General features: G+C 54.8%; 1 protein-coding gene across 1 annotated transcript; it reads right to left on the reverse strand.

Annotated features, from left to right (window-relative positions):
* Positions 1-310: 310 nt before the first annotated feature.
* Positions 311-11,862, reverse strand: LOC137157944 (kallikrein-15-like). Its single transcript, XM_067555368.1, has 5 exons — positions 11,823-11,862; positions 11,523-11,682; positions 10,495-10,748; positions 1,965-2,140; positions 311-463 (listed from the first exon to the last, which is right to left on the reverse strand). Exons 1-5 carry the CDS (start codon positions 11,860-11,862, stop codon positions 311-313), a joined length of 783 nt encoding a protein of 260 aa, XP_067411469.1.
* Between the last annotated feature and the right edge of the window lie 884 nt (positions 11,863-12,746).

The following is a 12,746-nucleotide window of genomic DNA, read 5'->3' on the forward strand; positions in this document are numbered from 1 at the left end:
TCGTGACCTCATGGGAGCCTGCTTGAGCATCCCGCTGGGGTTTAGGCACGAGCGACTGGCACCACGTAGCTCATTGGAGGCAGAGCGGTACCAGGACCGGCTGAAACGTAGGTGCCTAAGGGGGTTAGACACTTGTGGGATTAGCTGACCAGGGGGCTTGTGAACCTCAGTGTTGGACAGGGGCACCTAAGTCCCTTGGTGGATCAAGCCGCCGGTGCTGCTGTGCGGGAAGGAGGCACCAGAGAAGCAGAGCCACGGTTGTCACTCTTTTATTCTGAGGTCTCCAGGGCTCCCGTCCCGGTGGGCGCAGTCAGCCGGAGCGCATGGTCTCCTGCAGCCAGGTGATGTAGTTGCACACCTTGACGAACACGCCAGTCCGGTTGGGGCGGGAGCATCCTTCGAAGCCCCACGAGACGATACCCTGGAGTTCCTTCTGGCAGGTGAGTGGCGAGCCAGCGTCTCCCTGGAGGGGCGAGCGCCGCGAAACTCGTCAATAGGACAAGCATCACGCGTAGAGAGCCCAGCCCAGTCCCTTGCGTGACAGAGCTTGGCCCTCGCCACCCACACTGCCTTTCAGAGTGAATGTGCCGCACTTATGAGCTTGTGTAACCCGCCGTGCCCAACTCCCTGCCCCAGCCACGGAGGATGTGAGTCTATTACTGCTGAGCTGGGCTCTTCAGTTCAGGAGGGTCTAGCGTTGACCCTGGGCACACTGTATAGCAAGTCCCTGCCCTCAAGAAGTTACTGTCTAAATGGACTAAGGGTAGGAGGGGAAACAAAGGCAGGAACGGACTTGTCCAAGGTCATACAGGAGGTCAATGGCAGAACCAGGAACAGATCCCAGGAGTGCTGGCTCCCAGCCCCTCCTGCTCTAACCACTAGACCCCACTCCCCTCGCGAGGCCAGGAATAGAACCCAGGAGTCCTGGCTCCCATTCCAGTGTCCTAGCCACTTGGAAACATTGCCTCGCGCTGCAGCTCGTGCCCTCGCCGTGCCACGCTTTTCCAGAAGGGATGGAGAAGACCCTTCAGAAGCGAACGAAGACAGCCGGGCATCGGAACGAATCTGGCACCATTAATGAGCTCCCCTGCCAACAACCCAACGCAGCCGCACAGGAGTCACCCCCCAGCAGATGGCCTCGTCCCACTCTGGTGGCCACAATCTTTGGCTGCTTCCTCCACGTCGCTGTTTTCCCCGAAGTGCGGAAATCCACAATTTCCGGGGGAAAGGGTTCGATTGGAAAAGGGGTGTCCGTCCCGCATGGATCTGCAGTTGGATCTATATTGACCGGGCACCAAGAAAGTCACGCCACTATGATTTTGATGGTCAATCTTTGGGCTAAACTGGGGCGACCAGACGTCCTGATATAATATTAGGGCTTTGTCTTATATAGTCAACTATACCCCCCCAGAAAAAAAAAGGGGTCCCGATTTTTCACACTTGCTATCTGGTCACCCTAGCTAAACCGCTCCGGGCACGAGCAGATCTGAACGCCACTCGCTGCTGCTCCTGGGGAAAGCAGGATCACCGAGACGTCCGCCGAGCGAGGCTGAGTGGATGGCCTCCTGGACGGTTGATGTCTTTGAAATAGTTCATATGGGGTTTTTAGTCACTGATCTTTCTCCCGCAGCCCCCCTCCTGTTGGTTTTGGGTGAAGAGGAAGCAGATGGGACGGTCACAGATGCTAAGGCGAAGAGTGAAGGGCCGTGATCGTCGGTTCTGAACTCTGGGATAGCCTAGGCCATGGGAATCACTTGTGCTGGGCTGTCTCACGCTCCGTCCCGCCCCAGCAGGGGGTGCAATGCCTCACACACACCTGCCCTGTCCTTCCTTCTCTGCAGCATGCCAGCAGGTGCGCTATTCACCCCCCATCTGCCCCACCCCTCCCCCTCTGCCCCACCCTAGCCAGGAGGAGGAAGGGGGCACGCCTCATTCACCCCACCCGCCCTGACCCTGACCCTGACCTGGCAGAAGTCAGTGCCCCCCTGGATCACGCCGGCGCAGAGCATGTTGGGGGTGATGCGGTCAGGGTCCATTTCCTTACACCGGTCGTCGGGGAGCACCGTGATGTTCCCGCAGAGCAGGACGTCGGAGTGCAGCGCTCGGCGGGGGCAGGGAGGCTGGGCTGAAGGGCTGTGGGCTAGGGAGAGAGAGAGAGAGAGAGTCTCCTCAGCTCCGGTAAATGCTCAGCTTCTGCAAACAATATCCAGCCCGGACTGGGATCTGGAGAGCTACACAGGGCTATCCATCTATCCAACCATCCCCCACACCCCATCCAACCATCCCCCACACCCCATCCATCTATCTAACCATCCCCCACACCCCATCCATCTATCCAACCATCCCCCACACCCCATCCAACCATCCCCCACACCCCATCCATCTATCCAACCATCCTCCACACCCCATCTATCTATCCAACCATCCCCCACACCCCATCCATCTATCCAACCAACACCAACACCCCATCCAACCATCCTCCACACCCCATCCATCTATCCAACTGTCCCCCACACCCCATCCAACCATCCCCCACATCCCATCCATCTATCCAACCATCCCCCACACCCCATCCAACCATCCCCCACACCCCATCCATCTATCCATCCATCCCCCACACCCCATACATCTATCCAACCATCCCCCACACCCCATCCAACCATCCCCCACACCCCATCCATCTATCCAACCATTCCCCACACTCCATCCATCTATCCAACCATCCCCCACACCCCATCCAACCATCCATCCAACCATCCCCCACACCCCATCCATCTATCCAACCATCCCCCACACCCCATCCAACCATCCCCCACACCCCATCCATCTATCCAACCATCCCCCACACCCCATCCATCTATCCAACCATCCTCCACACCCCATCTATCTATCCAACCATCCCCCACACCCCATCCATCTATCCAACCATCCTCCACACCCCATCCAACCATCCTCCACACCCCATCCATCTATCCAACCATCCTCCACACCCCATCCAACCATCCTCCACACCCCATCTATCTATCCAACCATCCTCCACACCCCATCTATCTATCCAACCATCCCCCACACCCTATCCATCTATCCAACCATCCTCCACACCCCATCCAACCATCCTCCACACCCCATCTATCTATCCAACCATCCTCCACACCCCATCTATCTATCCAACCATCCCCCACACCCCATCCATCTATCCAACCATCCCCCACACCCCATCCATCTATCCAACCATCCCCCACACCCCATCCATCTATCCAACCATCCTCCACACCCCATCCAACCATCCCCCACACCCCATCCATCTATCCAACCATCCTCCACACCCCATCCATCTATCCAACCATCCCCCACACCCCATCCAACCATCCTCCACACCCCATCCAACCATCCTCCACACCCCATCTATCTATACAACCATCCTCCACACCCCATCCAACCATCCTCCACACCCCATCTATCTATCCAACCATCCTCCACACCCCATCTATCTATCCAACCATCCCCCACACCCTATCCATCTATGCAACCATCCTCCACACCCCATCCAACCATCCCCCACACCCCATCCATCTATACAACCATCCTCCACACCCCATCCAACCATCCTCCACACCCCATCTATCTATCCAACCCACCACCACACCCCCTCTAACTATCCAACCATCCCCCACACCCTATCCATCTATCCAACCATCCTCCACACCCCATCCAACCATCCTCCACACCCCATCTATCTATCCAACCATCCTCCACACCCCATCTATCTATCCAACCATCCCCCACACCCCATCCATCTATCCAACCATCCCCCACACCCCATCCATCTATCCAACCATCCTCCACACCCCATCCAACCATCCTCCACACCCCATCTATCTATCCAACCATCCTCCACACCCCATCCATCTATCCAACCATCCCCCACACCCCATCCATCTATCTAACCATCCCCCACACCCCATCCATCTATCCAACCATCCCCCACACCCCATCCAACCATCCCCCACACCCCATCCATCTATCCAACCATCCTCCACACCCCATCCAACCATCCTCCACACCCCATCCATCTATCCAACCATCCTCCACACCCCATCCAACCATCCCCCACACCCCATCCATCTATCCAACCATCCCCCACACCCCATCCATCTATCCAACCATCCCCCACACCCCATCCAACCATCCCCCACACCCCATCCATCTATCCAACCATTCCCCACACTCCATCCATCTATCCAACCATCCCCCACACCCCATCCAACCATCCCCAACACCCCATCCATCTATCCAACCATCCCCCACACCCCATCCATCTATCCAACCATCCCCCACACCCCATCCATCTATCCAACCATCCCCCACACCCCATCCAACCATCCTCCACACCCCATCTATCTATCCAACCATCCTCCACACCCCATCTATCTATCCAACCATCCCCCACACCCCATCCATCTATCCAACCATCCTCCACACCCCATCCATCTATCCAACCAACCTCCACACCCCATCTATCTATCCAACCATCCTCCACACCCCATCCAACCATCCTCCACACCCCATCTATCTATCCAACCATCCTCCACACCCCATCTATCTATCCAACCATACCCCACACCCTATCCATCTATCCAACCATCCTCCACACCCCATCCAACCATCCTCCACACCCCATCTATCTATCCAACCATCCTCCACACCCCATCCATCTATCCAACCATCCCCCACACCCCATCCATCTATCCAACCATCCTCCACACCCCATCCAACCATCCTCCACACCCCATCTATCTATCCAACCATCCTCCACACCCCATCCATCTATCCAACCATCCCCCACACCCCATCCAACCATCCTCCACACCCCATCTATCTATCCAACCATCCTCCACACCCCATCCAAACATCCTCCACACCCCATCCAACCATCCTCCACACCCCATCCATCTATCCAACCATCCCCCACACCCCATCCAACCATCCTCCACACCCCATCTATCTATCCAACCATCCCCCACACCCCATCTATCTATCCAACCATCCTCCACACCCCATCCAACCATCCTCCACACCCCATCTATCTATCCAACCATCCTCCACACCCCATCTATCTATCCAACCATCCCCCACACCCTATCCATCTATCCAACCATCCTCCACACCCCATCTATCTATCCAACCATCCTCCACACCCCATCTATCTATCCAACCCTCCACCACACCCTATCCATCTATCCAACCATGCTCCACACCCCATCCAACCATCCCCCACACCCCATCCATCTATACAACCATCCCCCACACCCCATCCAACCATCCCCCACACCCCATCCATCTATCCAACCATCCCCCACACCCCATCCAACCATCCCCCACATCCCATCCATCTATCCAACCATCCCCCACACCCCATCCAACCATCCTCCACACCCCATCCATCTATCCAACCGTCCCCCACACCCCATCCATCTATCCAACCGTCCCCCACACCCCATCCAACCATCCCCCACACCCCATCCAACCATCCCCCACACCCCATCCATCTATCCAACCATCCTCCACACCCCATCCATCTATCCAACCATCCCCCACACCCCATCCAACCATCCTCCACACCCCATCTATCTATCCAACCATCCTCCACACCCCATCTATCTATCCAACCATCCCCCACACCCCATCCATCTATCCAACCATCCTCCACACCCCATCCAACCATCCTCCACACCCCATCCATCTATCCAACCATCCTCCACACCCCATCCAACCATCCTCCACACCCCATCTATCTATCCAACCATCCTCCACACCCCATCTATCTATCCAACCATCCCCCACACCCCATCTATCTATCCAACCATCCCCCACACCCTATCCATCTATCCAACCATCCTCCACACCCCATCCAACCATCCTCCACACCCCATCTATCTATCCAACCATCCTCCACACCCCATCTATCTATCCAACCATCCCCCACACCCCATCCATCTATCCAACCATCCCCCACACCCCATCCATCTATCCAACCATCCTCCACACCCCATCCAACCATCCTCCACACCCCATCTATCTATCCAACCATCCTCCACACCCCATCCATCTATACAACCATCCCCCACACCCCATCCAACCATCCTCCACACCCCATCCATCTATCCAACCATCCCCCACACCCCATCCAACCATCCTCCACACCCCATCTATCTATCCAACCATCCCCCACACCCCATCTATCTATACAACCATCCTCCACACCCCATCCAACCATCCTCCACACCCCATCTATCTATCCAACCATCCTCCACACCCCATCTATCTATCCAACCATCCCCCACACCCTATCCATCTATCCAACCATCCTCCACACCCCATCCAACCATCCTCCACACCCCATCCATCTATACAACCATCCCCCACACCCCATCTATCTATCCAACCCTCCCCCACACCCCATCCAACCATCCTACACACCCCATCCATCTATCCAACCATCCTCCACACCCCATCCATCTATCCAACCATCCTCCACACCACATCCAACCATCCTCCACACCCCATCTATCTATCCCTCCATCCTCCACACCCCATCCATCTATCCAACCATCCCCCACACCCCATCCATCTATCTAACCATCCCCCCCACCCCATCCATCTATCCAACCATCCCCCACACCCCATCCAACCATCCCCCACACCCCATCCATCTATCCAACCATCCTCCACACCCCATCCAACCATCCCCCACACCCCATCTATCTATCCAACCATCCCCCACACCCCATCCAACCATCCCCCACACCCCATCCATCTATCCAACCATCCCCCACACCCCATCCATCTATCCAACCATCCCCCCACCCCATCCAACCATCCCCCACACCCCATCCATCTATCCAACCATTCCCCACACTCCATCCATCTATCCAACCATCCCCCACACCCCATCCAACCATCCCCAACACCCCATCCATCTATCCAACCATCCCCCACACCCCATCCATCTATCCAACCATCCCCCACACCCCATCCATCTATCCAACCATCCCCCACACCCCATCCAACCATCCTCCACACCCCATCTATCTATCCAACCATCCTCCACACCCCATCTATCTATCCAACCATCCCCCACACCCCATCCATCTATCCAACCATCCTCCACACCCCATCCATCTATCCAACCATCCTCCACACCCCATCTATCTATCCAACCATCCTCCACACCCCATCCAACCATCCTCCACACCCCATCTATCTATCCAACCATCCTCCACACCCCATCTATCTATCCAACCATCCCCCACACCCTATCCATCTATCCAACCATCACACCCCATCTATCTATCCAACCATCCTCCACACCCCATCCATCTATCCAACCATCCCCCACACCCCATCCAACCATCCTCCACACCCCATCTATCTATCCAACCATCCTCCACACCCCATCCAAACATCCTCCACACCCCATCCAACCATCCTCCACACCCCATCCATCTATCCAACCATCCCCCACACCCCATCCAACCATCCTCCACACCCCATCTATCTATCCAACCATCCTCCACACCCCATCTATCTATCCAACCATCCCCCACACCCTATCCATCTATCCAACCATCCTCCACACCCCATCCAACCATCCCCACACCCCATCCATCTATACAACCATCCCCCACACCCCATCTATCTATCCAACCATCCCCCACACCCTATCCATCTATCCAACCATCCCCCACACCCCATCCAACCATCCCCCACACCCCATCCAACCATCCCCCACGCCCCATCCAACCATCCCTCACGCCCCATCTAACCATCCCTCACACCCTTTCTATCTATGCAACCATCCCCCACACCCCATCCAACCATCCCCCACACCCCATCCATCTATCAATCCATCCCCACACACCCCATCTATCCATCTATCTATCTGTTGTTGCTTTAGATGCTGCATTGTTGCCCCTGCGGATGGGCCCCTCTCTCGTAAGCGTCTGTCTCCGGGGGCCAGCCCAGTGCCTCTCACTGCCCTGAGTGCCGGGTCCTAGGGGAAGAAGATTCCTCTTCATCCTCATCCTTGAGCCCCATTTCATGCGCCAGCAACTTTGCTGAGCTCATGGATTCACAGAATTTAGGCCAGATGAGATCACTCGATCACCTAGTCTGATCTGTGCATCACTCAGTTACCCTGCACTGAGCCCACATACTTTATTAGACCAAAGCATTTCACTCGTGAGGAGGTTAAACTGGAGTGTGCCACAGGCAGAGAACGGCAGAGATCGAGGTGCTCCCAACGCAGAAGGCCATAGTAACTGCAGGTAATCCATCGGGTGAGACATACCCAGATTAGCCCAGCAGGCAACCCACGCCCACATTGCAAAGGGCGGCAAAAAATCGGCCCACAGTCTCTGCCAATCCAACCTACGGGAAAATTCCTCCCTGACTCTGAATGTGGAGATGGGCTGAACCCTGAGCAGGTTGCTGGTTGGGGGATTCTCATCCAAAAAGTGCTGATTAGTTGAAATCGAACCTATCCCGGCAATAAGGTTGCGATTGAGAGAAATTTCCCACTTTACTAATTTCTGGAGACAAAAAAACCGACAACAAAGATTTGAAGCAGTGGCGGTGGCCCCTTTTGACATTTTCCCAGCAAGACTCGCCAAGGTTTTTTTGCTTCAAAAACTACTTTTCGTTTCAAAATTGAAATGAAAAAAAAAAGTTTTTTTAAGCTTGAAATTGAAACCCAAATTGGATTTCTTTCTTCCCCCTCTCCCCCAGATTTTCCAGTTGGGAAAGTTCAAAACTGAAATCTGAATCAAATTTCTTCTCCCCTCATACACGCTGCCTCCCTTTCCTCCCCCCCCTCTGTCTCTTCCTCTCTCCCCGCCACATTTTTGGCTTGGGAAAGTTTGAAGTTGAAACCCAAACTGAATTTCTTCTCTCCCCTCTCCACCCCAATCCCAAGATTTTCAGTTTGGGACAATTTTCAAGATCACAAAATTGTTCAAAACCTCAAAATTTTACTGGGGATTGGAACTCATTTCCTAGAGTCATCACGGAGCATAAAGTTAGAAGAAACCACCAGATCATAGTCTGACCGGGACAACCCAGGCTGGGGATCCTCTTCCAGTTACCCCTGTACTGAGCTCAATAATATAAGTTTAATGGAAACATTTTCTAGATGAGTCTCAGGACCGGATTAGAAGATGTCGAGCCATAAAGAATACACCATAGAACCATAGCCCCAGAAGGCTAGAGGGAACAGCAAGAGTTGTCTAGTCCAGTGTTTCTCAACCTTTTAAGTAGCAAGTACCCCTTAACTTCTGAAAATTTTAATAAGTCCCAAACACTCAGTTTTCCACAGGATTTTGTATTTACAGACTAATGGGAGCCATATGTTGGAAGAAGGGCTGAGTATACAAGGCCGTGATATGACAGATGTCAGATCTAGTGTGGGTAGCGTTACAACGGGTGCACAACTCAAGTATGTACCTGGATTAGAGGTGATGTTGGCCGAAGGTAGGAGGCTTTGAGTGGCATGCCAATGCTGGGGGGTATAAAGTGCCGTGCATAATTTTTTGTCTCCTTCAGAAGATGGGGGCTGCCGCCCGCCTCCCAGCTGGGAGCTGGGACTGGGTGGGCTGCTGCCGCCAGGCTTCCCCAGAAGTCGGCAGCTGCCGCCCGCCTCCCCTTCACTCTGTTTTTCCCGGGTACCTCCTGCCTGTTTCTCAGGTACCCCGAGGGGTACACGTACCACAGGTTGAGAACCTATGGTCTAGTCTACCCTCCTGCCAAGAGGGAGGATCTGACGTGTAAACCATCCAAGACAGACGCTATCCAGCCTCCTCTCAAAAACGTCCAGTGAAGGAGCTTCCACAACCTCCCAGGGCCGTCTGCTCCATCGCCCGACTGCCCTTACTGCTAGAAAGTTTTTCCTGAGATTCAATCTAAAGAGAGACCAGCTTTTCTCCCCTCTTTTTTATGGCATCCTGGCAAGTATTTGAAGACCACGGTCATATTTCCCCCCCCCCCCCCCTTAACTTCTCTTTTCCAGACTAAACATCCCCAGTTCCTTCAGCCTTTGCTCACATGGCTGCATTCCACCCCTCTGAGCATCTTTCTCTCTCCCCTCTGGATCCTTTCCAGCTTCTCGACAGCCTTCCTATACCTTGGTGACCGACACTGGACACAGTTGTCCAGCTGAGGCTGAACCAGTGCTGTGCAGAGAAGTCCTGTCCCCTTCTGTGACTTGCCGGCTACGCCTCTGTTAATGCAGCCTCACATTGCATTTGCTTTTTTTGCACCAGCATCGCGTTGCCGGCTCACGTGGAGGTTGGGACCCGCCACAGACTCCCAGATCCTTCTCACCACTTCCCTGGGAAGTTTGTTCCAATGCTCAATCACCCTCTCTGTTAAAAATCTGTGCCTCGTTATTCTGCGGGGGTTTGGTGTTTTGTTTTGTTTTGTTTGTTTCTGCTCCTCTACCTCTTAGGAAGATGCTGGTGCCCCACCCAGAAAGCACACAGGTCGAGTAGGGCTCGGGGCAGCTGCTGGGCAGCGGGAGCGGCTGAACGTTGCGGTTGATCATGGCCGGCACCAGGAGTTTTACCAGCATGATGTTGTTGCGGTGGGTGCTGCTGTCATACTCGGGGTGTGGGATGAGCCGGGAGCCGATGGTCAGCTGCTCTGACCAGTCAAGATGCCACAGGTTTTGCTCCCCCAGGCGGACTTGGAGCGTGCTGCGGTAGAAAGGGGACGTGGTCACAAAACTCCACTCAACTGCAAGGGGGCCAGGATGGACCCTCCAGTCTAAGCTCCTGCACAGCCCAGCCCAGAGATCCTCCCACAGAGATTTCTGCCTCCAGCCCAGGTCTGGGCGTCAGGCTAAAGCATCCCCAAGGGTGGTTCTCTGGCTTGAGCTATGCAGGATGGACAGGATGGATGGGCAGAACGACCCCTTCTGGCCTTGGAATCTATGAGATGATGAAGGGGATGGAGTTAAGGGCATTCCCACAAGGGGTGGAGTTAAGGACGTCCATACACGCACCTATAAGGGGCAGAGTTAAGGGCCCTCACACAAAAGGGGCAGAATTAATGGCACTCACCCAAGGGGATGGAGTTAAGGACATACACAAGGAGGCATAGTTAAGGACACACATTCATCCAAAGGGGTGGAGTTAAAGGCATTCACCCAAAGGGGCAGAGTTAAGGATACACACCTAAGGGAAAAGAGTTAAAAGCCACACATCCAAGGGGGCGGAATTAAAGAAACACCCACCCAAGTGGGTGGAGTTAAGATCACACTCTCGAGGCAGAGTTAAGGTCACACTCACCCAAGGGGTTGGAGTTACGGACACTCACACCCCAGGTGCGGGAGTTAAGATCACTCATCCAAGGGGGCAGAGTTAAGGACAGACTGGAGCACCTCCTCCCATTGGAAGAACGGCCCCCTAGTGCAGAGGGCTCCCGCTGCTGACCAGCCCCTTGACCCTTCAGCCCATGGACAGACCTACCGGCCGGTGTTGCACCGAGCAGCCGTCACCACCCACTGCTTGTCTATCAGGGTGCCGCTGCAATGGAACTTGGTCCCGTCAAAGATCGCCGCCACCCACGGCTGGGAGTGCTCCCGGCACTGGAAACCCCGCAGGAGCCGGGGGGAGTCCTGTGTTGTGGCTGCATGGGGAAAGGGGCAGAGGTTATGGCTGGATTACGATGAATGTGTCACGAACTCACACACCTAGAGATGAATGTGGACGCCCCCTCTCCCGGGCACATGCAGAGCCCCACAGAGAGAGACACACACACACACTCACCCCCAGTTACCAGCAGCAGCACGAGGCCCAGCAGCTCCATGGCACGCAGCCACAGTGATGGGCAGGGCAGAGGGCTGCTGGCTCTGGGGAGGAGACAGAAAGGGGCTCATTAACAGAGAATTTACACCAGCCACACACACCCCCACAGCCCTCCACCCACTGAGACCTGCTGACAGTGCTGATATCGACGTACTAGTCTGTGGGCCAGATCCTGACGTGACTCCAGCGGAGCGAAGGCCGCTGGACACCAGCCGGGATCTGGCCCCATTGGCCTCCGCGGAAATGAATTACGCCTGTAACCTGCCCGGCTCCGGCTCTCCCTGGGGGCTGAGCGTTGCAGAGGTTACCAAGTCTGCCGCTGGCTCCTCAGCTCAGTGGGCGGAAGCTCGCCGCTTTAGACCCAGGCAGACCTCAGGCAGGTCCCCAGGCCCGCTAACCCCTGCACCGCCGTGAGGGTGACCAGATATCCTGATTCTCTAGGGACAGTCCCAATATTTGGGGTTTTGTCTTACACAGGAGCCTATTACCCCCGTCCTGATTTTTCACACTTGCTGTCTGGTCACCCTGACCGCCTTCCATGTTTAGGTAGTTGTGCCTAGTGGATACAGCACTGGAGTGGGACTCAGGCAACCATGGTTCTTATCCCGGTTTTGCCCCCCCCCCTCCCGCCCCGCCCATGCCTCAGTTTCCCCATCTGTTCAGTGACGTAAATAGCTTTGTAAATAGCGTTGGCATGTACTGATGGAAAACACTGATAAGAGCGAGGTGTTGTTATTTAAACTTCAGTGCAGACACCAAGGATCACACACAGTTAAACATTCCCACAGATGAACGTATACACACAATGCATTTAAATGCAGCACACACACACACACACACACACACACACTCACATTCAAACACATGTTCGCACATACCCACTCC

The sequence above is a fragment of the Emydura macquarii genome, unplaced genomic scaffold (assembly GCF_026122565.2).
Source record: "Emydura macquarii macquarii isolate MOO-44397 ecotype Brisbane River unplaced genomic scaffold, CSIRO-AGI_Emac_v2 contig_1635, whole genome shotgun sequence".
Classification (NCBI taxonomy): Eukaryota; Metazoa; Chordata; order Testudines; family Chelidae; genus Emydura; species Emydura macquarii.